Source organism: Cyanidioschyzon merolae, chromosome 9 (genome assembly GCF_000091205.1).
Source record: "Cyanidioschyzon merolae strain 10D DNA, chromosome 9, complete genome".
In the NCBI taxonomy this organism is placed as follows: Eukaryota; Rhodophyta; class Bangiophyceae; order Cyanidiales; family Cyanidiaceae; genus Cyanidioschyzon; species Cyanidioschyzon merolae.
The window spans coordinates 614,706-640,693 of record NC_010135.1 but is presented as its reverse complement, the minus strand read 5'-3'; the positions used below and the strand labels follow the sequence as shown (position 1 = coordinate 640,693).

Below are 25,988 nucleotides of genomic sequence, written 5' to 3'. Positions count from 1 at the left end.
TACGTCAAATCAATCGATCGATCGGTGATGATGGCGTCGCATCGCGCGCACGCAGCGCCACACTATGTCAAATCAATCGATCGATCGCTGATGGTGGCGTCGCATCGTTCATGACTCATGACTCAGGATTCAGTATTCATCGCTTTGCAGGCGCGACGCAGTACAGCGTACCGGGTTGTCTCGGTCGGAGACGTGTCATTATCATCGCGCAACGCCCTGTGCGTTATGATGCAATGTCATGCGATGCGCCGCTTTGCAAACATACGCCAACGATCAGGGAATGGGCAGCTATGAACTGTGTTCTAGGCAAGCATGTCGTGCTAGCGATATGTGTGTGCACGAGTCGAAACGCTGCGATCGTGCTTGTACGTGCGGGAACGGACACTAGGAGACGTCGAGGCCAACAGAGACGTGTACCCAGTGCCACACATACAAACACACACACCAGAGGTGTATCGCTGTACGCTCGTGTCAGCGAGTATGGGGCCCACGGGTGTGCACCAGTGCGCGTCAACAGGCCGTCGCTCACGCGTATACGCACGTATACGCTTCTTCATGAACAAGTGTGCTGGTGTACTTGCAGGCTTTATTCCGCTCGTCGACGCACGCGATCTATCTCGCGGGCTGATGTCCACGTTGGCTCGCATGCGCCCGTCCGGTTCCTGGGGATGCACGCCCAGCGGTCCGTCGATGCGAGACTTACGCGTCTCCTGCCAAAAGCGAAGCAAAACAAGGACGAGCGTCATCCAGCGCCTCGTTGCGGAAGTCGCGCATGTATCCGCAGCATGCAGCACCCGTTCGTGGACGGCGCGCACCAGCGATTTCGCGCAGCGTTCTCCTAACCGCGCAGTGTGACACTCTGACTTTTCGCTGCATTGTTTCGTGCGAAGAGATTACACATGGAAAGCATTCCCCGGTAGTCCAGAGGTGCCAAACCGCTCGCATTATATCCGTCGTCATCCGCCTAGTGCCGTATTTCATCTTCATGACGAATGCACTCTGATCCGATCGAGTTGCCTCACAGAAGGTCGCCGAAGAATGCGTCGGATGAAGGAACATGTTCGTGCTTCCGCCGCCTTTTCTTGCTCACGCGCGGCGCTTCAATACGTGCCGAGGCACCGTGATCCTCCGGAGATGATATCGAACCAGAACACTCCGAATCCGAACCACGACATTCGCATGCCATCGGATGCCCGCGGCTGTGAGCGCACCCATCACGCGCGACCGTATTGAGGTGCTTCGCGATGTGCCACACCCGAATCACATCTGAGTGACCACAGCTTGCGAGCCGCTCGCGAGACGCATTTAAGGCCAGAGCCTCAACCGGCATGCCTTCAAAATTCTCACCCAAAACCTCCGCAGTAGGTTGTGGAACGACGGGAACGACTCGAATGACGCCATCATCAGCACCCGTCAACGCAAGCCGTGCATCCAAGGACACCACTGTATTCACTGTAGTCGGATGTATCCGCAAACGATAAGCAAGCTGGTCCCATTTTCCCCACTGTATTACGTCCACGAATCCACGCTGGGTTCCGCAGACGACCTGCCGGCAGTTATCGAACATCGCGACGGTCAAGAGTTCGTCATTCGAGGCCGTGGACAATGCACGCCGAACTACTCTTTGGCCTTCGCTGCCCATCCTGCAATCATAGATCGCGAGGGTACCATCGCCTGAAGCGCTTAACAGACAGCAGGCAGTGCCCTCCCGGGGCTGCTCGAAACCTGCCGTGCAAATGTCTGAAATGTAGTCTTCTTGTTTATGGACGGAGACCACGGGGTTCGAGGATTCACTCAACCGCACATCAATGAAGTGCAATCGACCATGGTCTGTGCCACATACCAGGACTTGTGCGTCATCCGCAGCTCCGCTGCCGTCATGCGACAGAAAAGCGGCGGCAGTCACGGAATCTCGAGCTCGTCGGCGGGGCAGTCGCATATTCCACGGATAACAACACGCTTCCACGTCCACAAGAGCCAAAGCGCCGTCTGAGAAACCGAGTGCAGCGAGTCGCCGTCGTGGGCCTCCCACAACGACCCGAACGGAGGCGTGGGTTTGCTCCTGGAAAGCACCTTTCCAGAGGAGGTTTTCGCTAGACGTTCGCCAGGTGCACACGCTTCCGTCCACCAGACCGGCGAGAAGAACGGAATCTTCTCCCGTAAAACATATCGCTGTACAAGGTTCGTCACATTCGAGATCCTTAAAGCCTCCGTCGCCGGCCAGTGGTGAAACTGCGGCAGTCATTCGACCCGTCCACCAGGCTTGACGCCTACCGCGCTGCGGTTGCTACTTCCTCGGACGCTGCTAGCGAACGCCTTTCAAAAGAAAAACGTTGCCACCGGCGGTATACAGTACTGGTGACCTGCGCCCTAGACAAGAAGTCTCCGACTGATGTGCAGACGCCTACCAGTTTTTTTCGACCGGCCACCTACTACTGCTTCCATTTTTTCTCATATAGTTAAACCTTAAGAGGTTGTCCAACAAAATTCTCTCGTGTCGACTCTGGAGGTCTCTGTTCCATCACCGCATATCTCCTTACATTGATAACTGCGTTAAAGTCTCTGTTCACGAACTCCATCCGTTTATTGCCGTTGGTAGTTGTACTTACTAGTGCAAGGAGTCCACGAACGTTCGCCCTCCTTTCCATTTGCTCTTCCGTCAGCGCTCTGTACTTTTTCATATGTTAAGGGTTCCGCTGGCACTTTTCCATCTCCACTCTCTGAAGTGTGCACCCCCCCCCCCCCCAACCTCATGGTGTATATGCGATGTTCGGAACTCATCTACAGGTATTGTAACGAAACGCCGTGCGCACTCTTTGTATGTTCTTGTCGTTGGAGCTGGCGTAGTCCCTTTTTGGGTCTTCCAGCGCCCTGCTCAATGCGCCACTACCAGCCTCTGACTTTCATCCTCTTTGAGGGCACTCTACTCATTGAAAAAGTTCGCGAATGCACGCTGCTTCCCACAGTACAGATTCACACACAGAAGAGCCCACCGGGGCTTGGTCTACTCTTTTCACAGCGCATACCAGTGAGCAACGCGGACCTCCCATGAACTCCCGAAAAGCTTGAAAGTCCGCTCCGCGGCTCGTCATCTCGCTCATAGCTTCCAGGTGATCCTTCATTCCTGCATTTCATGCCTCAGTTTTCTTCCTCGCATTCATGATACCGGATTCTCGATAGTACCTGGCTCTCGAGAACCTCAAAAGTCGCATGTCTTTCTGACACAAGTTGCCGTCAATGCCATCTTCCGCACGCTTGGGTACTGAGATGGCTATGATACTCGTGTTCCCGGGGTCCGCGCCTACCACAAAGTCGTTATCCTGCAATTTCTGCATCGCAGGATCCGCCTCCTTCTTTTCTCCCTGCTTCGCCGCGCCAACGACAAAGTCGTTATGCTGCACCTTCTGCGTCGCAGGATCCGACTCCTTCTCATCTTCATCCTTCGTCACGGGCGCAGCCGAGGGCGGAACTGGACGATCTTTCTTCAACCGCCGATAGTGTACACACATGGCTACTCCATCGGTTTCGATCGTCCCAGTGAGTACTTTTGTTTGCTCACTTTGAGACGTTTGAAATCGAAGATATGCTTCCAGTACGTCTCCCGGTTTTCACCGGTGAAGCCCTCCCCACTAACATCGAAGTTCGGACAGATCTCCTTCATGATGCCGTAAAGGATTCTGGAGTCGATACTCACAAAATGTGACTTGATGGTGCACAACAGAACGCCATTGAAGCGCTTACCCATTAGGAGAGCCTTCCGTCCCTCCCACTCTTCATGTTTTCCTCTCTCAGCTTCATCTCCGCCTTGCGTTCGAGTTCTCGATTCAGGAATACGAAATAGAGCAGGATGAGGTGATAACATCTTTTATCATCTTTTTTTCATATCTGATGCCTTTTCTGCTGGAGTCGGCATCCCCAAGACTGGACAGTGCTCTTGTACAACCGCACGGATTACAGAAGCTTCATTCGTGCTCTCGTTTGGCGCCTTCTTGTCGACAAAATCGATCTCATCTTCATGCTTGCGATCGTTCGTGATGCCAGTGATAATCGCCCATATTCCTTTGCGAGAGATGCACGGGTATCGTGCAAACACGGTGCGTATCATGAAACGTTCGAGGTTCATAGTCGAATGGTTCTTCAGGTTCGTGATGTACTTCATCGTTCCGTATATGTAAATATGACGATCATCCCTGTATCGAGTACCGTTGAAGCTGTAAAAGGGATGTTTTTCGTGGAGGGCGTCAACCCGCTCATTTCCTTTCGCGTTTCCTCTGTAGCAAGCATCAGGTGACGAATAAAGGTCAAGTCGAAGAACTCGTCCGGAATCTCGACCGTTTCCATGTGCGTCACGTCGCGATACATCTCCTTCGCCAAATGCATCAGTCCTGACGACGCGTTTATTACAGTCATGGAGTTCGGCTCAAAACGGTTTCGAATGGCACCTCATAACTTTTTCTTGCACGGAACCTTGATCTGTCCAAGAAGACAGGCTTTCACAACCAGCTCGTTATAGTGTCGTCTTTCTTGCAGCCTTTGACGTAGGACCTCCTACCTTTGCTTCTTCGTCTTCTCCCGTTCTTCTGGACTCGGTACTGTTTTTTGTTTTTTTTTCTGGCAGCCAGCGACACCTGGCCTCCAGGATCGTCGACTTGCATTTTGATAACTTTTCCTTTTTTATTTTTTTTTTGAAAAAGAACGCTTTTTGAACGCTTATGTCATATAGTGGGAAAAAACACTTGAATACACTTGTTTGAGGTTTGAAACACGAATGAACCGAAAACTATGCCTTGCTACGACTACATCGCGAATCCAACTTGTTCGTTGGATCTACACACTTTATTTCGCCATGCGATGCCGTTGTCATACGTTCGCCAAGGCCCCCAGCAACAGTGCGCGCACCTAATCTGGAGTCTCATGTCCCCTACCAGGAAAACGCGTTGTCCTAGTCGCGTTTCCCTTCAACGGCTATATTCGCGCCGTATCTCGTGACGGCCTGATCGCCCAGGTGCGCGTATCGAGCGCGCTATTTAAAATAAAGAACACAGACGTACGGTTCACGAGCATATAAGTATCTTGCTTTGCCCCTCTACAAAAAACGCGAATGGAGAGAAAAGGTTTCCGAATTGGAAAAATTTTACGTAATAGGTAGAAGATCACGCGAGCCGGGCGAGTCTGCCAGGCTCGTGCTCCGTTCGACTCAGCAGTGGCAGGTGTTTTAGTGAAATCTGAGCAACTCGTCCGCAACGCAGTTTATTCTGGGAGTGAAGGTAGCTAGGCTGCGTCTGGGCATCGCCCTGGTCGCAGCGTGTTCAATGGTAAGCCTAGGCTGTTCTGTCTACGTGCTATGACCGCACCGACGCAATAGGCGCTACAGTGGGCGCTAGCGGGAGCCACCGCGCACGATAGAACCTACGAAACAACCAGCATATGCAAGAAGACGTATGGGTAATGGAACTTGAAAGTAGATGGATCACCGACCAGGGTAAACGTTTTGTAAAAAATTGAAAAAAATGGAATCACGGGTTTTTTCTTCGTGGTCCCCTCGGCGAGTTTTGCATTCGCTGCATGCACAGGCGTACGCTCTTCCTTTCGATAAAAGGTTTGTGGCATGCGATGTTGTGCATGATAGAACAAGAAGCGGAAGGAGAATCCAGGCCGGAGTTCAAGCCTAGAAATTTCGATCCTGCGACGATCTCGACTCGAAGGGATCGCTACAGTGACTAAAGTCTGAGCCCAAGACCCTCATCCACGTAAAAAGAAGAGACGACAGCCTCCGTGAGCATATTTTTTAAAAGGTATCATGCTGCTGATGCGCACCGCTTGGCGGAAGGCCACAACGAGGAAAGGATTGGTTTTCCGAACTTAATCTAGTATTAGACATAACAAGTTCAACGAACACACGACATGAGCTTGTGAACAAGTCGCCAAGGGAGCACAGCGACTTGTATTCGTCGTCAACCAAACGGCATGCACTGCTGCGCGCGCGAGTTGCTTCAACACAGATCGATCGGTAATCTGAAGAGCGCGTGATTCGAGCGTCTTACGTTTAAGGAAGGGACAACCGTTGAGGCTAGTGCGAATGAATCGGATAGCGATATCGGTTATTCTACGAATCCTTATTCCATGAATTCCCGAATTACCTTGAGCCCGGTGACGTCCAGAACTCCGGCGGCAAAACATCGAACGAGCCTCTCCGAAAACACCACCGGAAATCCAAAATCTACGTACGAGTCCGTTAGTCCCTCATCACTGCACTGAGTATGTCGTGGATTTGTATCTAGTAAAAAAAACTTTGGAAACAAACGAAAAAGAATATCAGGAACACAGCGAGCAGTTCAGTCTTCCGTTTTCATGGAGTATATGCTTCGAGGCGGGGCGCCACCTGCGCGCACGCATCCACGATCTGCTGCTGCTGCTGCGCCGCTGGTGCGCTCTGCTGTAGCGGCAGCGTGAGCCCCGGACTTCGTGGTAGCGAGCAGTTTTGATCATGTTCACCGTCAGAGTGAACTCTCTGCGTTTGTAAGCAATAGATCCCTTTCATGCGGAATAGAAACACGAGAGGACGCTCTTCTGGAACGCTGGACACCAGTCAGAGCGAACTCGCGAGCGCGGTGGACGCTGCGGAGTTTGTGCCTGCCGGGTCTGGGGCACCCGAGCACGCACCAACTGAGCCAGACTTGGCTGCCTTGACACTTTCGGGAGAGAGACTGATCGCAGCGAGACCAACCGCTCAAGGATTTTCATCGACACAACAGAACGAACGGGGTACGGCGGCCGGTGTACGAAAGCCCAGGCGTGGCCGTCTCACCCGTGCGGCAGCAGACACACCCCTGCTCACCGCTTTCCTCGAAGAAGACTTCCGAGTCCGTTGGCGACTTGCTGGCGATCTCGTCGTTCGATGCGTACGGGACCCGCCAGCACTCTTGCCTTTCAACGTCAGCGAATACCACTCGCTGCTTCCGCTAGAGCCGACAACCAACCCGTCGGCCACTGCCGTGGTGTACAAAGCCGTCTCAGCCGAGAACGGGCGAGCTTACGCACTCCGACGCTATCTGGGACCGATGCTAGCCCGCTCCGACGGCGTTGTCCGAGCATTTCGGAGCTATAGTGCGGTCAGTCACCCGAACATTGTTGCGCTGCGAGCTGCGTTCACTACGGAAGCGTTCGCGGCACTGGACTTGTATCGGCAACGTGCTGCGTCCGGGAGCGAAGCAGGCATGCCCGCGAATGGCCGCGGGGCAGACGGACACGCAACGGACCGAGAGCTCATTTTCGTATACGATATGTATCCCACAGCAAAAACGGTACTCGAATATTATTTTCAGGGGGAAACTCCAAGCCTGTCGGAGGAGCTCTTTTGGGTGCTCGCACTGCAACTGGTGTCCGCTGTACAGGCGTTGCATCAGCAGTATCATCTGAGCGCGTACGGCGCGATCGGGGCACACCACGTCCTCGTCGTTGCGCCAAATCGCCTAAAACTGAACAAGCTCGGGATACCTGCTGCGTTCGATCCCGATGACGAGGACCTGGTACTCAGCAGGGTACCCGAGTACCAGGAGCAAGACTGGATAGCGTTGAGCGAGCTCTTGCTGGCTCTGGCGGCCCGCTCGAATGCCCATGCGGTTCGGGAAGGCAGAGTGCGGTCGCTTGGAGCAGCAATCGAGACGATCCGTGCGCTCTACTCCGCCGATGTTGAAAAGTTTTTACAGATGCTGGCCAATCCCGCGCAAATCTCATCGGATGCGTGGAATCAAATCCTTGTGACGCGCGTGTGGTCCCCGTACGAGCATGCGCTGAACCATGGTGATGCGCTGGAAACCATTGCACAGGAACAGCTCACCGATGGAGACCTTTTCGTGGTTGCCTCTAAACTTGCCGCCGTCACGGAACGTGCGGATGTCGTCGGCGACCCGCAGTGGTCCGAAGTCGGTGATCGGTACCTCCTGAAACTCTTTCGCGATCGGGTCTTTCACGGCACTGATCTCGATCTTGAACGCATCCGAGACGAGCTGCGGCGACTCAATGCGCGCACCGAGGAGCACATGCTGTTGCATTCGAGGGATGGGCGCTCGCGCCTCATCGTCACCTATGCAGAACTCGCCCGCTTTCTCGAGACGGCATTACAAGACTTGGCTGGGCGTCTCGCGGCGCAGCGCGGTTGCATGTGAATGGATTCGCGGACGCGATTGCGCTGTCGTATTTGAAAAGCGGTGTGAGAGACCCGCGATCATCGACGATGGATGTTTCTTTATACCATTTTGGCACGCTTGCGTCGATAAGGTTGCATGTAACTGGAGACCACGCTGGTACCTCATTCCAAGACTCGCTTCCGTAAATTTAGAATTCCGCAATTCGGGGCATTTGTTATGGCTTGTCGAAATTGCACGAATCGCCATCGGCTGTATTCGGGGAACCTCCGGATCCGGCAGACAAAGCGCCCATACGCTGCGCACAGCAGGCCAACGCTCTGGGTACCCACGCGTACTCGCAGTCCAGCAATGCTGATGATTCTCGAGATATTCGCAAAAGAAGTGCGCACTTGGCGGCGACGAGCGTTTGTAACATCTGCGTGTAATACGTGCAGGGATGCTGCTCAACCGTACAGGACGCCTTCGACGGCGGATCGCCAACAAAATCCCACGGCACAGTGCTCGACCTGAATCAGGAAGCGTAACTTTGGAGCTTTCGGAGCGAACCGGATCTGTAACGACCACCAGCCGCTCAACTGGTGGTAGAACGTGTTCGTACCTGGGGCGGAACTCGAGTCCATGCGTCGCCCTTGCACCATGGACGGTAATGCACCGGTGTCGCAGCGGGCTGCAGCTCGCCGTTGTGGTGTCCGCGTTCGCCATGGCTCCGCCCGTCCGGTGCAGACCCGTCTCCCACCCGGAGACTGACACATTGACTGGCCAATTACCTGGCTGGTTCAGAGCGAATGCAGACGTTTACCAATTCCATTTGTTACCTTCTGTTCGTCTACTGTTACAAACGTGACGAAAGCGTCAACAGCAAACCGTCGTCATATTGAACAGCGCCCAACGTTCAGCCCAATCCTCCGCTTCCATGCGAGTCTCCAAACCCCCTTCCGTGCAAGCTCCGCATGTTGATGCATATTTATGGCGTCGGCATTTTCTCAATAGGTATCTCACAGCAGGTCGATACGAGCATCATGGTCACTAGATAGGGATCCATGTTCGCCGCTGGCCGCCGATCCTCAAAATAGCCACAGCCTTCCTCGACGGTGGCGTTTCCGACGCGAACGCTCGCCGCACGGCTGGCTTTGCCCCAGGAGAACGACTCTATGGAAGCTGTCTCGTGCTTACCGGTGAGACGTTTCTCATTGCCCTGCCCGTACATAGCGATGTGTTCCTTGTGCTTCAGCGATAGACGCTCGATTGCCTTGTAGATCTCTTCGATGCCTCCGGATTTGCGCATAGGCAATGTCGAGAAATTGGTGTGCGCTCCGGATCCGTTCCAGTCACCGACCACCGGTTTGGGCGACAGATCAATGTCATATCCATAGTACTCGGCAATTCGGGACAGAATGTAACGCGCCATCCACAGTTGGTCGCCAGAGTCGATGCCCACACACGGGCCTACCTGGAACTCCCACTGACCAGGGGCAACTTCGCCGTTCGTGCCGCTGATTTGAATGCCGGCATACAGGCACGCCTTGTAGTGATCGTCGCTGATGCGGCGGCCAAACGCGTTGCTTGCCCCCACACCGCAGTAGTACGCGAACTGCGGCGCCGGCAGAGAGCCATCTTCAGGGAACCCAATCGGCTTGTGATCCTTTGGGCGCATGATGAAGTACTCCTGTTCGATGCCGAACCACGGAACAAGATCCTTTGCTTTCTCCATGACCTTCTGGCACTGATAGCGGTGGTTCGTCGGAATGGGCTCGCCTCCTGGCGTGTACATATCGCACATGACGAGAATGTTATCGCCTCCGCGGAACGGGTCCTTGTATACAGCCTGCGGGTAAATAATGACCTCGGAGTCTGTACCGGGTGCCTGATCTGTTGATGATCCATCATAGTTCCACCGCGGCAAATATTTCGAAACGTTCTTCTTCAATTCGTCAAAAGACTTCCATTTCTTCTCGAGCGTTCTCGGCTTCGAGCGAAGCCCGAGGCGTCCGTCCAACCAGACGTACTCCGCCACCACCGTTCCCGAAGGAAACGTAACGTCAGGATGGAGCGTTGAAGCCATAATTCACCAGTGCTTTCCAAGTTACAAGTTCCAACACGAGGTCCTGAAGAAAAGAAACAAGTCGTTCACAAAATAATACAAACCCGGAGGCGCTGCTCTGCCAAGAGGTCCGACGGATTTGTCTGCTCCACGATAAGCGCTGACACGTCAAGCTCGCCAGCGCTCCGCACGAACGTTGGAAAAGCGCCCTACCGCATCGCCAGCGACACGACGGCGGCGCTCGCCGCTGACGAATGGACGGCAGCGCACGCTGCGCTGTATCGACTCAACGGAAACGGACATCGCTGCCCGGAAACCTGAAATGATTCCCATTCGGGGTATCGACGTTTCTGTGGACGATGGACACCAGATTGCAGGATGGATATTCAATTACGTGAAAGCGTCCATCACGCTGGACCGCGGCTTCAAGTTCCATGAAAGGTACGAAATCTCGGGTATTCAGATTGCTTCATACGTTCTATCGTACGTCGAGTGACTGCTCGGATCGTCCGCGATAGCGCTTATACCGCTGATGAGGATGCGGCGCGGGAACAGCTCTGCTTTGCTATATCACTGAGGACGTCGGTGCGAGTCGTGGTTTGCTCGGCACGCGGTCGGGATGCAAGATAACTCTGGAAGCCTGCAAACTACGCAGATCGACCTACTGCCTGGGACAGTGCGAAGCGCTGGAGTCCTTTGCGTCCAGGGCTTCGACGCCCGGACACAGCCTGACTGTCGCTGAACCCAGAATAAGCTGTATTGGGGACGAGCTGCTCAGGTCTCGCCACAGCACCTACCACCGCGAAGGCGTGCAGAGCAATAGTCTTGCAGACACGTCAGGGTCTTGCGAACTTCCGCCGTGAAGTTCAAATTTCGAATACAAGGAAAACATTTCCTTCTTTCAACTCATACGCTTAAAGAGGAGAAGAAGCGGTTATCTAGTGGTTAGTTTGCAAATATTTTTGTTCTTGGTAGCGAAATTGGATTCTTGCATCCCTGCATCCGTTGTCGGTGCGTAACGTGGTGCTCGTGGCTATCCGCCAGCGGCATTGCAAGCGATTCACATTCAGAAATGAAAAGGCTTTGCATATGCTTCGCGGTTTGCGCTCAGTGAGCGCGCTCTCTCGCTCGCTTTCGAATCTGCGCACGTATATCGCAATACGAGCACTCGTGAGCGAGCTATTCCTGGCCCGGCACTGCGCGACACGGTATTCGCTGGGCGCAACCCTGGACCACCGGCGAAGCATTCACGACGTTCCAACGACAGTCGAAACCGGAGAGTGCCACGTGCTCATGCCATGCGACGCGGTGGGCCCGTCTTTGTTCCGAGCTTGGACAGCCCTGTCCATCGCAAACGAGGTCGCGAACCTCATAACGATCTTGAGCGAGCGTCAGTGCGGGTAACCCGCAGCTCGGCTTACAACATCCGCATCACACGGCTTTGCCGAGTCTCCGGCCCGTTGCAATACTGCCCAAGTCTTCGGTGCGCACTGCCGCGCCAAGAAGCCCATGGAGCAGCGTCACCGACGCTGTGTCCGCGAAACAAGCATGGATAACCAATGGACACGCACACGTACATACATGAAGAATAGAGGGATACTGGATACCGTCGATGAGGGGTATCGAACCACCGATACCTGATAAACTTGAGCAAGAGGCGGAGACGTCCTCGCAGCCCGATGCGCCCTGCGTTCACGGGTAGGCTCAAGCTGCCGTGCGTCCGGTATCCTCAGGTAATATGGAATGAAGGGAAACCATTAACCTTCACAGATTGCCCAGACACACCACTCCTGGCGCATATGTAGGACGCTCCAGCCTCGCTGAAGTGCTGACCTTGGCTTACCAGTGCTGTGCTTGGGCCAGCCTTCAATCCTCTCTAGCTCTTAGCCTCTCATTTTTCATCCAAAGCCCTCAGTATTTCAGCACAACGCTTATCATCCGTATAACAGGTTTCGCTGGGAGCTTCGCACACCATAAAGCCACTTGACAGCCCGAGAAATTCCCGGATGGTGATCGAAGCGTTCAAGTCTCAGTGCAGAAAGTGCTTCCACGCATGGTTGCTGGTAGGATCACACCTTGGCAAGCTTCTCATGTTCAGTCGGCCTAGCGCACATCATATCGCGCATCGGGCTCTGCTTCTTGTCTAACAGGTTCACCAAGTGCCCGTGCTCGTGACGCGTGTATTCCATCGTGAACTCATTCATGCAACTGTCCAGAACCGATTCCTAAACTGGTACGCTCGCGCCAGAGGACCAGGAGTGTAACCATTGCGCGCTGTACTTTGCCCTGCGTCAGCAGCAAACTTCAAACGATGCGACTTATCGGTTAGGTCCTTTTCCAACTCATTAAAAACGGTGGCGAGTGCACGCTTCTTACCTTCGCACAACCGAACCCGTTCGCTGTCCCAGCGCTGCCCCAGACATTCCTGCCCAATTTGGTCCGCATGAGCCAGTTGAATGCTGATGTATTCTGTGAATGCAAGCCGGAGCGCATCAGCCTCTACTCAATGGGGTCCTGACATCCCTGACCTGAGTCCTGATGTCGTCATTCCACTCGCTGGAATGCCTCCCGATGTGCTGCATAGCCGATACTCGATAACATAGCGCCTGGAGAAGCTAAGCAACTTCATCTGCTTTCTGCGTAGGTATTTGGCTCTGTCCGCTTGATTTAGAAACAGACGCGGGCGAGGATTTTCTCCAACCGAGCATCCCCGTTCACCGCGAATCCCTTCCCTCTGTCTCCGTTGAACGGTCGCCAATGAGTCTCCATGCTCGACGCAGGTCTGAGATTCGCGAAAAGCGCAAACAGGTAGATATTCCGTCAGTCTCGATCGTTCCGGGAAACAAAAAAACTTGTACAGGTTTCGCCAATGCACTTCGCGAAGTTGTTCGAGATCTTCATACTTGCTCGCCGAGGCCAGCTCCTTCTTCACCATCTCCTTCACTGGAATGGGTGACATAGATGTGGGAGCTATACTCCGTATACGTCTTGTTTATTGAGATGCTGGTACACTGGGTGGACCGTGGGACCGAAGCGCGCCTTTTCTATGTCTATTGGTTTTAACGATTTCTCAAGTACGTTTTCGTCAACTTGTCCATGGCGACCACGCCCACGCACCGAAGCGGGTCCTTTCGCTCCCTCCCGCCCAAGAGCAGATGGGGAGCACAGCAGTTCAGGGCTGGTGAAGCTAGAAAACGACATTTGCAAGAGCAGAGACCCGGTTGCGAACGACTCGTCCATTGATCCGTGCGCGTGAAAATAGCGTTTGACACGAGAGACGACGTCGTCGATTGAATTGATCCAGCGAGACGAGGTTGCCACGAAGAGCAGCGCAACGCCAGTATCAGCTGCGTACTCCTCGATCCATTTTGAGTGATGCAAAGCGACGTCGCCTACGAGCGTGTCAGAAGGATGCGGGGAGGGGCAACCGCGATGCTCGCTTCATCGAGAGATCCGGAGTTTATCGATTCTATCTGTTCGGCGATTTGTACATGACTACTCGATTGAATCGCTGATGCAGTTGACCTTGTCGGAATCGTCGCTTGTCGTTTCTTTACGAACAGCATTTTGCCGCTCTTTGACTTCTCATAGACAGGTATGCGATGGCTCCTGAACAGAGTCTTTTCGAGTGCGACGGACGCTTGTCATTCCCGTCCAAAGTGTTCGCATTTCATGACGAAATCGATTTAGTCTTGTTCGGCGGGCGACGGTCTCGCATACAAGCCCGAGCATTGTACCTTATCCATTCGTGGCTCTTCATCACGGTTCGTAGCAACGGTACGAAAACTTCACATCCTGTGGCGTCTCTGCATAAGTAACGCATTTTTTCGCTAGACAGCTGAGACTCCATGAAGTCTTCCCGCAACGTTCGTTCAATCTACACGATACACTCCATTCGTAGAATACCGTGGAGGAAAACCCAACGAAAGCGTATGCTGCTCAAGATGTTCCAGAATTCAGTGCTCTGGTGCAGGGCGCCGCGAAACACGCAAGCGCACGCGGTACAACAGCCGTTTGTGTAGTGGCGAACGCTCGCACCGTTGAATCCTTGCTCCACGTCAGCGCTTGAAGCTAGCGGTGATGCGTCCCTGGAACTCTTGAGTCGCGTTTTCATATGCCGGCCCAAACTTCCGGGACGTTCATAGCGCCAACACCGCGGCGCAGCAGCCGCCCCGGTGCTGGTCGTCGCCCTGCACCGGGTTTAGAGCGCACGTCCCAGGTATTGGACAGATGCACCGAGACGCTCCCGGAACTTGCGTCGAAAAGTGCAAGCACAAACGTCGACGATCAGCTAGGAAACAGTCGATCAGCTGATCGACCGCACTTTATCATTCGTGCGGCTGGTGAGCAGGGACGTGTGGACCACTACCTGAAAGTGCGAAAGCGGCTGTTTGGTTCTTTCGCAATATACAAACTTGGACTGGATCTGAACTTGCGCACAGGCGAACTCCTCTTCCGTTCATCGTGTAAGGATCGTCTCATTGGCGGTAAACTTACCATGCGGAACGCTGAGTTGCGTTGGACCAAAACCTGGCGTTTCGAGAGCTTGCGGTTGGTGTGTGGCGGGGCGCTGCACGCGCTATCGGGCGCCAGCAACCTCTTTATGCATATATCAGTCCGCGGCCAGTCACGTGGAACACAAGACTTGCCAGGATTTTACTGTTCAGCAGAGGTTCCACCACGAAGTCGGCTGCAGCCGTCACATGGTATCCAGCTGCAGCTGAAAGGTTCCATTGAGCTTCCCGAGGCGTCTTACGTCGTCAGCCCAGAGGCTTGGCAGGCGCAGTACTCGAATATCGTCGGTCATCTGCGAGAAGCAAACGTCATTGTCCGACTGGACTGATGCTGGGGAAAAGCCAGCGCTAGACGGGCGTCAGCTCCTTGTCCTCGTTTCCTCGCAGACGCTCGGTTCTCGTGCCAGACGCGCGAGACAAGGCTGCAACATGCGGTGCATAGGCGTTCTATCACGATCTAAATCCTAAGGAATGCCTTGTTGAAACCATGGTGACGTCAGTTGCACCATGTCGGCAAAGAAGTACGGCATGTTCGCCCAGGACCTGGACACCCATGCGCCAGCTGAAGCTTCGGAAAGACAGCAGGCACGCATTTTGCATAGGTTTCATCGAGGCTGCCAAGATCACATTCCAGGAGTAAGCAGAAATGATCGGCAACGAGGGCACCGCCGAACACCCGGCAAGCACCCCTGTACAGCGCGTCGTTTCTCACCGGGCGTGGCGACGCGTTACCGCCGCTGCAGCACGAGCGTTGCACTATGCGCTGAACCGTGGATGTTGCCTACCTCGGGAACAGGTAAATTGTGCGGCTCTGTAGGAGCATCACGGGTTTTCAGGCTCAACAGACGTGTCTGCTGAGCGCTACGCCGCACGTCCGGGTCCTTGGTTCACGTCGCTGAGCACTCGCGAGCACAGGCGCTGGTGCGCGGAGCGACGCTAACCAGCTCGCACTCGAGCTGATCGATGCTTCTGCTTCGGATTACCCAACGCACGGTTCCGTTGAAACGTGACTATTTATACGAGAACTTGGGGAGAGCGCTTCGCTTTCTAGAGAAGCAACCAGGTTTGCCCGTTGCGCTGAGCGGCGTCACTGCTGTGGACGCCGCCGTGTGGTGCGCGAGCGACGCCACCGTGCGGAAACTGAACGCCAAGTATCGCCAACAAAGCCGGGTTACCGACGTGCTTGCTTTCGGCTTTGCAAAGCCGCCTCAGTATGTCGACCAAAGTCGCGGAGGTATCACCGTCGCTGATCTGGGAACTGTGGTAATCGCGACGCCGTTTCTGTACAGGCGGTATCGACGCGTCCTCTCCCGGGGGTGTTGTTCTGAAATGTTTGATGTACATGTACTGAAGACAGCCGTTCACGGTCTTTGCCATCTATTCGGATATTGCGATGAAACGGAAGAGCAGTCGAAAATCATGACTGAAATTGAACAGCGGGTCCACGAAGCGTTGGGCATCGCTGGGACGTGTTCCGCTCCTGTGTGATGATCGCCGCGGAGGCAACATGGACGCCCCAGAGCTCAAGGCAGCTGCTTTCATGAATTGTAGCATGTTGCGAGCGAAGCCCTTTGTCAAAAGATTCAGTCGAGAAACGCCAATATGCATGCGGAGCCCCAGGTCCGCGACAGGTGCCGGTCCATGATGCTGGAAATGTTGCACGCAAAGACGAGACGTTCCTTGCGGCGACGCGAGCATCTCTCTGTCGGCATTGCGTTCCATAAAATGCTCTCTATATTGATCGGCAGAGACGGGTGCGCACAAATCCTAAGCAGTGCGAGTCGCTATTGCCACCATGAAGTATCGTCGGGGCCGCACGACATTGTACGGCCGCCCCGATCACTGATTTCAACTGGGGATGGAGAAACAATTCTCTGGTCGACTGCAGGCGTATATGCGTAGCTTGGAACATGCTGCCTCGCGCAAACAATATGGCGAAATGGCAATGCGACAGTGTGGCTCCGTCACGACGTGGCTATGTAGTATTCTAGCAATCTGGCAGCGTATCCAAAACGAGGCATTTGTGCATAGCACGGCGCCATCGAGTTTCCCTACTCCATGCAATGTACCCGTCTGGCAGCGCTCTTCAGGTCCGCTGTGTCTCTTCACTGGGTATTAGGCCTTGAGCGGTGTATCTTCAGTGATTTGCATGTAATGGGCTCAATCCGACCGTACTGTGTAGCAACGCTTCACGCGCTGCCTCGAGGATCGCAAAATCCCGCCAGACAGCAGCGATCGTGACCCCAACATCACTCAAGCACTCCGATGGTGTGCCTTGTGCTGGGCTCTTGTACTTGATCCTAACAGGCCCGATTCCTCTGGGGAGCTACTCCAATTTCCATCCAGAATAGATGCTCACCATGCCAAAGCCCAGATCTTCGAACGTGACCTCCCGAAAACCACTCCGTTCCAGCATAGCGCAGACCTCGTCTTGGTCGGGAAACGCCCGAATGCTCTCAACGAGGTATTCGTAGGCATGGCGGTCTCGGGCAATCCGTTCGCCGAGCCATGGTATAACGTTGATGGAATACGCATCGTAGAGCTGCTGTACCAGCGGGAAGGTTTCACGAACGCGGGCGAATTCCATCATCAGGAAACGACCACCCTGCCGCAATACTCGATACGATTCCTGCATGGCTCGTAGCGGCTCCGACGTGTTCCTCATGCCAAAAGATATAGTGTAGGCGTCGAATAAAGCGTCCGGCAACGGTAGTCGCTCTGCAGCAGCGACGATAAAACGCATCGTGCCCGCGACACCCGCTGGCTGTGAACGTGTGCTGGTAGCAGGCCCGGGAGCGAGCTCCTCGCCATGATCGCTGTCTGAAAAACGCGACCTGCCGAGTAAAGCGGCCGCCCGTCTCCGTGCTATAGATAGCATTTCCTCGTTAGGATCCAGAAGAGTAAGAGAGACACGCGGCTCCCGTTGCCATATCCGAAACGCGATATCACCAGTGCCAGCTGCAACGTCTACGATGCGCATGCCGCTCACCGGACGCAATCGTCGTACGAAGTGATCTTTCCATACCCGGTGGAGACCCAGTGACATGCAGTCGTTCATTAGGTCATATGCAGGTGCCACGGAGCTGAAAACGCCCTGCACGAGGCGGCTTTTCTCCATAGGCAGTTCCGAGTGGGAGCAGAAATTGCGGGCACCACTCGCAACACTCCAGTTCTCGAGCCAGCTGGAGGCTCCCCGAATAAACCGACCCCGAAACATGGATCGATACGCGTTGGAGAAGCAAACCAGTCTCACGTGATTCACTGTATCAAGAGCGACGCGCAGCTAGCTCAGAAGCGCTTCATGCAGGGCGACAGGATCGACCTTGCGTCCATTAAGTATATAAATATACATCATCTTCTAGATCCGTTGCAGTGCCTCGTGCAACGTCATGGCGCCCGCTACCACCCCGACGTCGCTGGATGTGCACCAGCCAACGTCTCCTGAGCGCGTGAACGCCCAGAGATGCGCAGCTGAAGCGCACGCTTCGGGTGAGCATTCGGATGTTTCAAGCCCTGGGCGTTCTGAAGCTTATGCGCGCTCCTCTTGCGAAGCCGGAGGAATCGCGAATGCAACACTTAAGTCTGATGTTTCGGTTCCTGGCTTTCCAACCGCCGACGCCCGCACTTGTACGGAAAGCAGCCCGAATTCGAGAAAACCTCGAGCGCTGTTATCCTCAAGTACCGCGAACACTGCTTCAACACCGAGACCCGTTCACGCTTCTCCTGGCTGTGGTGCTCTCCGCCCAGTGCACCGATCTGAAAGTCAACGGCGTGACGCCCAAACTCTTCGAGTTGGCACCGACGCCACAGGCGCTTTTGCACCTCGGTGAGCAACGCATTCGCGAGATCATTCGACCACTGGGGCTCGCGCCGCGAAAGGCCCGAGCGCTGGTAGGCATAGCTGAACGTCTACTGGAGGAACACGGGGGCCAAGTTCCCCGCACGTTTGCGGAGCTGGAGGCGCTCCCGGGGGTTGGCCACAAGACCGCGTCCGTGGTGCTATCACAGGCATTCGGGGAGCCAGCGTTTCCCGTCGACACGCATATACACCGACTAGCGCAGCGCTGGGGCCTCGGCGGCAAGTCTGTCGAGGAGACCGAGTCCACACTGAAGGCTGTCTTTCCGGATCCGTCTTCCTGGGCAGAGCTTCATGTGCGCATGATTCTCTTCGGACGTGAGCATTGCCCAGCGATCAGGCATGATATGGACGCGTGCCCTATCTGTAGCTGGGCGGCGGTACCGGAAGCTCGAAGAGCGAATAAACGCTCACCCCGCAAGTTCATCGGCATTGAACGGGCGAAGAACCCAGCTCATATTCGAGCAACGGATAAGGCGCGCCACGCTGCGCCAGCAATACCGAACGCACCTGACGAGCCCCTGGTTGATCCGGGGAGCGCCGACGACAAACAGGTTTTCCCTGAAGATTCCGATAATGAGCAGAACACAATGCTTACGCGTAGTAGAAAGCGGCGAGTACTTCAAGAACGACAAAACGAGACGTGACATGGAGCGTGCGTTGATCAAGCCAGAAGCACACAGCACAAGTCGACATGCCGCATGAGATTCATCGCGATGCGCTGGCGGGGCCATTGGAGCCGCACTCAGGAACCGGTGCAATCCGAGCACTGGGGCGGTCGGGCGCAGCAGCGGCACGAGCGGCATCGCATATACGCGCCTTCATCGATGCGACTTGTTCCGGTGCAATGGCATCTACTGTGCCCCAATCTTGACCTACCCCCGTGGGAGTGTGCTAGTCTCCGCTCTGTTTTCTCCCATGTCTACGGTATGTCGTTTTGATCGTGGGCCATGATCGTGCTTTGAATGAAGCACGCGGCAGACTACGGCTTGTACGATGTCGGTGTGCAACGAAGACGCGCCTCGTGGAACCGTTACTACACCGTTTTTTTGTTTACGAAAGGAGTACTGGCTCTTGTAAAGTTCTGAATCACGCGCAATTCCAAAGTAATGGTGCACTGCTTTACCTGATGAAATGCGCAGAGATGTCAGCGGATACGCTCGTCTGCAGCGCTCAAGCAGCGGATATATCTATATTACGACTCGCTTTTATGAACCGTCATCATTGCTCGATACATCCGCGTGGAATTTTGATTTCAAGTTCCTGCGAACGACGTCATGACGGAAGCGGCGCTTCGCTGAATACGGGGCGGGCGCCTGGCGAGGAACGCTCCACCCGCAGGTATGTAATCGGCGGAGGAAAAACGATGGCCCGCATGCCCTTCGAGGGCGAATTGGCGCGCACGCACGCACGCACGCACTGCACGCAGAGATGCGTTTGTTTCACGCGCACGCATGCTCGCCATGCTTGCATCGACACGCGCATATACTTTCGCGCCTTTTGCGCTGAAGTGGTAGATGCGGGCTTCTACAAGGCGAGATGAAGTCGATACAACAATCATCTCTGTTAGGGTACTTCGTACGTCGTTCAGAGTCGTCCAAGGCGGACAGGGAAGAGGAGACTGGCACTGCAGCGCGAACACAAAGCGTGAAGAGCGGCGTTCTAGCATCCGGCGCTGGTGAAGCGCACCAAGACTCCTGCAACAGAGTTGGCGAACACACGTTTCTGGCAACTCCGCTGGGACCATCGGACCGTGGGTGGTTGCGTCTTGGGGCAAGTGAGGACTCACCACCGTCATTTGTGACGCCCGCCTCCGACTATGGCAGTCGAAAGCGCCCTCGCCTGACCGTCGGCGAGGAACCGCGCGCAGCGAGTCCGCTCAGCGGTGCAGGAAGCTCACGGCTCGTGCCGTGGTGCAGTAGAGCAGCTGCTGCGGAGCTCGAAAGCGGCCCGGAGCCGGCTCGTTGTGTCGTGAATATAGAGGCTCGTGGGCTTTTGAGTGAAAGCGCGACGCCGAAACGGACGCATGGCCCGCAAACCCATGTCAAGTGGAGTGCTAACGGCAGCGCCGCGGTCGATGAATGGTCTGCACAGCACCCCTGGAGTGTCCATGTCCGTGACTCGGCAGGCCGAAGCCCTACAGACCCTCACTACGATCCCTCAACGGTATTTGTGCCACCCGAGGCAGAACGAAAAATGACGCCTTTCCAGCTCCAGTTCTGGAAAATCAAGCGCAACTACTACGACACGGTTCTGCTCTTCAAAAAAGGAAAGTTTTACGAGTGTTACGACATTGATGCCGATATTGGTCACCGGGTTCTCCAGCTGAACTACACCAGCATCGGGCGCGCTGATATGCGCTGTGTCGGCGTTCCCGAAAGTGCATTCTACCGGCACGCGATCCGTCTCGTAGACGCAGGCTATCGTGTCGGGCGCGTAGAGCAGGTCGAGTCTGTGCTGGCCGCCAAGGCGAATTCGAACAAAGTTTGCGACCGCCGGCTGGTGAAGATTCTCACCAAGGGAACTGTCGTAGATGAAGCGGGTGACGACGTCTTCGAGGAACCGCGCTACCTCATGATCGTGGTTGAAGGCGATCGTGTCCCGGGTACGGAGACCATTCCACTTGGCATATGCTACCTGTGCGTGGCAACGGCAGCCGTGCATCTCGGGGTCTTGCATACGAGCCGCGAGCGATTCACCGAACTTGAAGCACTGCTGGTTCGCGTCCGTCCTCGCGAAGTCATTCTCGATTTTTCATCCGAGCGCCTTGAATTTCTCGTGCGAAGCTGCGCGGCGCCGGACGTCCAAGTTCATCGGCGCACGCTTCGGGACGTGCCCCCGAATGCGTCGCTCGTCGCAAAGTTATCAGCAATTTGCAGCGATGTGCTCGCGCTACGTGCTTGCCAAGGCGCTGCCAGCTTTCTAGATGAGCTGCTTATCGCAGATCAGGTATTTCCTTTGGGGAACTTTTACTCTCTGCATGACATGGCGCCCACGGAGCTGTATGAGCGCCTTGAGCTAGATGCAGCCGCGATGGAAGGTCTCGAGTTGTTCCGCACTAGTGCTGACTTCAATAAGGACGGCTCTGTCTTTGGATTTCTGGATCGCTGCGCGACCAACATGGGTCGGCGCTACCTCCGCCGGTGGTTATGTCATCCGTTCCGCGATGTCGCACGCATTTGCGATCGTCTGGATGCAATCGAGGACATCCACCAGATGCTCACCAGTCTATCAGGGGCTAACGAGATGGAATCCGCAGAGGAGCAACACCAGCAGCATCTCTTCTCCTGTCTGCGGAGCCTGCCGGATATTGAACGGAGCCTCGTTCGTATCCACGCGCTCGCTGTAGACCGACATGGCGCTGTCATGTTTGATGACACAAATCAACGCAAGGTGCGCGACTTTCTTCGCATCCTCGACGGGCTTGCGACCGCAGTCGAACTTGTGGGACGAATCCGGGCAATCGCAGCGCAAGCGCCCGAGTCGCACAGGCGCTCGAGACGCCTTCGGTGGCTGCTCAGCGACGGCGCCGTGCCGCTTGCCCGCATTGAGGCTACGCTTGGGGCGTTTCTCGATGGGCAAGTTTTCGACGCGGACGCTGCTCGCCACACTGGCGTCCTTCGACCTCGCACGGACTCTCATTCGTTGCTGGCAACAGCGCGTTGCGAAAAAGAACGCATAGAAAGGGAGCTCGAAGAGGAGCTCGCAAAAGTGCGTCACCGCCTGGGCCGCGTGCCCGTACGTTTCTACCATCGCGTCCAAGAGCGCTATCAGATCGAGCTCCCTGCTGATGTCAGAAATATTCCCGACGATTTCGTGCTCATGTCGCAAACGAAGCAACACCGCCGCTACTGGACGCCGACCATCCGGAGCCTGCTGACGGCCCTGAATCGTGTCGAAGAAGACATTGAAACGGCAGAGGCGCAATTCGCCCGTACCGTGTTCGAGCAATTCGATGCATCTTACTCGTTGTGGCTGAGCGTCGCTCGGATGCTCGGTGAATTCGACGCGCTAACCTCGCTCGCGAACGTAAGCTTTGAGGGAGCGGCAGGGCTGCCGATGACCCGCCCAGTGTTTGCAGAGCCGCTGGATCGTGCCGCATCCCACGAGGATGTCGCCGCAGCGCTTTGCTTCAAGGAGCTGTGGCATCCGATCCTTGCCCTGCGCCGCGGTCCTTCTCAATTCGTACCGAATGACTTCGAACTGGATGCAGCGAAACATCCGTCCATGGTGCTTACGGGTCCGAATATGTCTGGCAAGTCGGCACTGCTACGCCAGGTCTCTATTGCAGTCATTCTGGCACAAATGGGATGCTATGTGCCAGCGAGCAGTGCATACATACGGGTGCCCGTCGACCGACTATTCACGCGAATCGGGGCTCGCGATCGCGTCATGCGCGCGCAGTCCACGTTCATGGTGGAGATGCTCGAAGCCGCTGAAGTGCTCAGCCATGCAACGAATCGCTCGCTAGTCGTTCTCGATGAACTGGGACGGGGTACCTCCACTTTCGACGGATACGCTATTGCGTACTCAGCGCTGTGGTATCTGACATTTCGGACTCGCTGTCTGACCCTGTTCGCGACTCACTACCATATGTTGGCGACAGAGCCGCTGCTCCGCCCAGCGCATCATCATCATCATCATCGTAGTGGTGATGATGACGATGATGCCGTTTCCGTTGTCTTTGCCCACATGGGCGCCCGCGTCGATACCAACGCCCACGAAATCGCATTTCTCTATAGGTTGCGACCCGGGGTCGCAGCGCATTCGCGAGGAATCGAGTGTGCTCGCCTCGCCGGCATCCCAGAGGACGTTATCCAGCGAGCCGAGTTCCATGCGAGAGCCTTTCTTCAGGACACCTCGTGAGCACATCTCTCCTGCAGGGAAACGAAGAGTACGCTGTGTACCCGTCATCAAATGTTCCGATGGTTTCATCGTCGGATGACTCGCGTCGCGATGCCCCGTGTGCCCTGGTTACCCGCCTGGCAAAAGCGTGCACTATGGAATGCTATTCGCGCACAAATCCATACCTGTTTCCGTGCCGGTTTGGGGTGAATCGTCGCGCTCGCCTGCTCTACACCCGATCTCGGATGAAACTGGTCATCATGTGGGTTTGCATGCAAAGCCGCCTGTTTACGGAGCTAAAGTATGCTCGAAAGATTCTGGTGCTGCATCCTGATCGATCGTTCTGCGAGGAACGCGGCCCACGACGATGTGTTTCCGACTCAGAGCGGGTGTATCGTGTCGGCTCTGAACGGAACCGAGTCCGACGCGAAGCTGCAGCCCCGTGTTTGTGTGTATGACATCTCTCGGGTTCGTTTCGGAAACGATCTGGCAGAACATCTGGGCGCGGAAGTGTCGGGCTTTTTTCTTCTGATCGACAGAGCGTTGACACAGAGACCAGGCAGCGATGATTGTGCGATGGCTATGGGTATTCAGAAAAACATCCATCATTCAAAAGCCTACCTCCAAGTTTTTTTCTGTGATCGGATGTGCTGTTGCTGAATGTGCACCTGCACGCATCCGCGAACGCTCCTTGCGAGCATTTACACACGGCGTATTGGACCGGAGGCGTCCACGCGAGGATGTGGAGTACTTGCGGCGGCAAACCCGCGGTGTTTGTGCATGTGCGGGAATCCAGTGCGATTCGTGGACTCAGGAGCTTCACCATATCGCTTCTGCGGACACTGTCCTGGTTCACGCGCCGTCACCGTGCACGCTGCTGCTGCTGCTGCTGCTGCTGGTGGTGGTGGTAGTTCCAGTAGTAGTGGTACTGTAGCCTGTGCGCGAGACGCGGGCTCAGAGCCGGGTACAAGCAGCGCGACACATAATTCATGAGCGTCGACTGCGTATCCGCTGCCGTGCGTGGGTGATTACGTATTTTTTACAATGTATATTCGATGGGTCTCACTGGGCTCCCATGAACGCGAGCTTGATGCAAGTCACAAAGTCATGAACCTCGCTTGATCTGTGAACAAGTTCGCGCCCCGGCACCCGTAGGGACACGGCTCTCATCCAGAGCGGATGCTCCATCATGCCAGGGACACCCGCGGTACCAGGCTCGGTGTCGGTGCTTGCCGCTGCACTCGATGCAACGCCGTGGACGTCGCATAGGTCGTGGCGGCCTTGACATGGCCTTGCAGACGTTCGCTCGGGGCTCGGCTACGCAACCGCTGACAAACGCGGCATCGTGAAGCGTGCCGTCGACGGAGCGGTGCTCCAGAAGCGACGTCACGCGCTCAGCGCACGCCTACGACGCTGCCGAACTGGAGTCAAGATAGCGTGCGAACATTCACAATGCCCCGCGGTTTCGATCGACGGACCGTATCTGTAGACGGGGCGCCCGCTTGGGCAATGGATATCAGCGACTGGAAAAGCGTCCAGCATTCCACGCCTTGTTTCCAGGTTCCGCAAGCTACCATGCGTACTTGCTCTGGGAGATTCTGGGCATTTCGGACGTTGGAGACGTCCACGACGAACCCGTCACTACCGATACTCCCGCTCGAAGATACGCGTCATTTCTTGCGTGCGTTCCCCTCGATACCCACGTTAGAACGCAATCGAACGGGCTCATGTTGGCCAACCGAGATAGCACTCTAGAGTTGAGGTGACCACCCTCGGTTATCGACGCAGGTCTTTGCGGGCATTTGCTGCGACTGCTTCCCTTGCTCCTCGGGTGGCTCAGGCTTTCAACGCGCCGGTCTCTCCGTGCACGCAGCTCCACAGTGCACAGTCCAAAGAGACTCATGACTGCATTCAAGTCCCGATGTCGCTGCTCACGGCTGGTGTCAATGAGTCTGACGCCTGAAGCGCAGTTCCGATCTACGCTTTTGTTGCGCCTGTCGTCTCCTGTGCAAAAGTCCCTCTTTGCGCCCTTTGCACCAGCGTTGCACCTTTCACCGCTCGGTGGTTGCCTTTAATCAGTACACAGGGCTCCTATGGATGTCGTCTTCGGTTTCCACGCCCAGTCTATCCTACCCTACGATCACAAGTTCCTTCCCGTCACGTAAAGCGTGTCCGAGCTGAAAAAGATTCGAACCAGCTACCACGTAAAGACATTCGAGAATCCGGAAACTGCTTCTCTCTCCGTCCGCCCTTGATCGCTGCACTTGGAACGCAGACACTATACACTTATCAAAACCCTTGAAAAATATGAAATCAGGAACCTATCGATCAGTCCAGTGTTGCCTTGTCAGCTGGTAGACAGGCGTCGTCCCTGCGCTCGCTTGCTGCCGCGCTGCGCCGCCCAGCGCAGGCGTTGCCGAATCGTCGATGCTGGCGCCCGCAGCTGCCGTTGCCGAATCGACGTTCATGGAGGCCGCCGCAGCCGCCGCCGCAGCCGCAGCCGCCGCATCGATCCCATCCATCGGGCCAGTTCGAATGATGCGCTCGCGATTTGAAATCCCGCTGTGCGCAGTGTTCGCTGC

General features: G+C 55.4%; 8 protein-coding genes and 1 non-coding gene across 9 annotated transcripts, besides 2 other annotated features; 5 read left to right on the top strand and 4 right to left on the bottom strand.

Moving 5' to 3' along the window:
- Positions 1-1,018: 1,018 nt before the first annotated feature.
- Positions 1,019-2,245, bottom strand: CYME_CMI236C (unknown WD-repeat protein; the record flags this gene model as incomplete). The annotated part of the gene is made up of 1 exon (XM_005536334.1): positions 1,019-2,245. One exon carries the CDS (start codon positions 2,243-2,245, stop codon positions 1,019-1,021), a length of 1,227 nt encoding a protein of 408 aa, XP_005536391.1.
- A 62-nt stretch (positions 2,246-2,307) lies between these two features.
- Positions 2,308-4,798: a sequence feature (repetitive element).
- A 1,741-nt stretch (positions 4,799-6,539) lies between these two features.
- CYME_CMI234C (similar to PABP1-dependent poly A-specific ribonuclease subunit PAN3) lies at positions 6,540-8,168 on the top strand (the record flags this gene model as incomplete). The annotated part of the gene is made up of 1 exon (XM_005536333.1): positions 6,540-8,168. The coding sequence occupies one exon, from the start codon at positions 6,540-6,542 to the stop codon at positions 8,166-8,168; it is 1,629 nt and encodes a 542-aa protein (XP_005536390.1).
- Positions 8,169-9,114: 946 nt separating this feature from the next.
- Positions 9,115-10,212, bottom strand: CYME_CMI233C (glutamine synthetase; the record flags this gene model as incomplete). Its single annotated transcript, XM_005536332.1, has 1 exon — positions 9,115-10,212. The coding sequence occupies one exon, from the start codon at positions 10,210-10,212 to the stop codon at positions 9,115-9,117; it is 1,098 nt and encodes a 365-aa protein (XP_005536389.1).
- Positions 10,213-10,534: 322 nt separating this feature from the next.
- Positions 10,535-12,113: a sequence feature (possible transcribed region).
- A 2,192-nt stretch (positions 12,114-14,305) lies between these two features.
- On the top strand, positions 14,306-15,034 carry CYME_CMI317C (hypothetical protein; the record flags this gene model as incomplete). Its single annotated transcript, XM_005536331.1, has 1 exon — positions 14,306-15,034. The coding sequence occupies one exon, from the start codon at positions 14,306-14,308 to the stop codon at positions 15,032-15,034; it is 729 nt and encodes a 242-aa protein (XP_005536388.1).
- A 634-nt stretch (positions 15,035-15,668) lies between these two features.
- Positions 15,669-16,193, top strand: CYME_CMI232C (hypothetical protein, conserved; the record flags this gene model as incomplete). Its single annotated transcript, XM_005536330.1, has 1 exon — positions 15,669-16,193. The coding sequence occupies one exon, from the start codon at positions 15,669-15,671 to the stop codon at positions 16,191-16,193; it is 525 nt and encodes a 174-aa protein (XP_005536387.1).
- An 838-nt stretch (positions 16,194-17,031) lies between these two features.
- CYME_CMI231C (ubiquinone/menaquinone biosynthesis methlytransferase) lies at positions 17,032-17,922 on the bottom strand (the record flags this gene model as incomplete). The annotated part of the gene is made up of 1 exon (XM_005536329.1): positions 17,032-17,922. One exon carries the CDS (start codon positions 17,920-17,922, stop codon positions 17,032-17,034), a length of 891 nt encoding a protein of 296 aa, XP_005536386.1.
- Positions 17,923-18,206: 284 nt separating this feature from the next.
- CYME_CMI230C (similar to endonuclease III) lies at positions 18,207-19,208 on the top strand (the record flags this gene model as incomplete). The annotated part of the gene is made up of 1 exon (XM_005536328.1): positions 18,207-19,208. The coding sequence occupies one exon, from the start codon at positions 18,207-18,209 to the stop codon at positions 19,206-19,208; it is 1,002 nt and encodes a 333-aa protein (XP_005536385.1).
- Positions 19,209-20,100: 892 nt separating this feature from the next.
- CYME_CMI229C (mutS family DNA mismatch repair protein MSH6) lies at positions 20,101-23,427 on the top strand (the record flags this gene model as incomplete). The annotated part of the gene is made up of 1 exon (XM_005536327.1): positions 20,101-23,427. The coding sequence occupies one exon, from the start codon at positions 20,101-20,103 to the stop codon at positions 23,425-23,427; it is 3,327 nt and encodes a 1,108-aa protein (XP_005536384.1).
- Positions 23,428-24,437: 1,010 nt separating this feature from the next.
- On the bottom strand, positions 24,438-25,772 carry CYME_CMI228T. Its single transcript, XR_002461335.1, has one exon. It is a non-coding gene; the product is annotated as a hypothetical transcript (transcript).
- Positions 25,773-25,988: the final 216 nt, after the last annotated feature.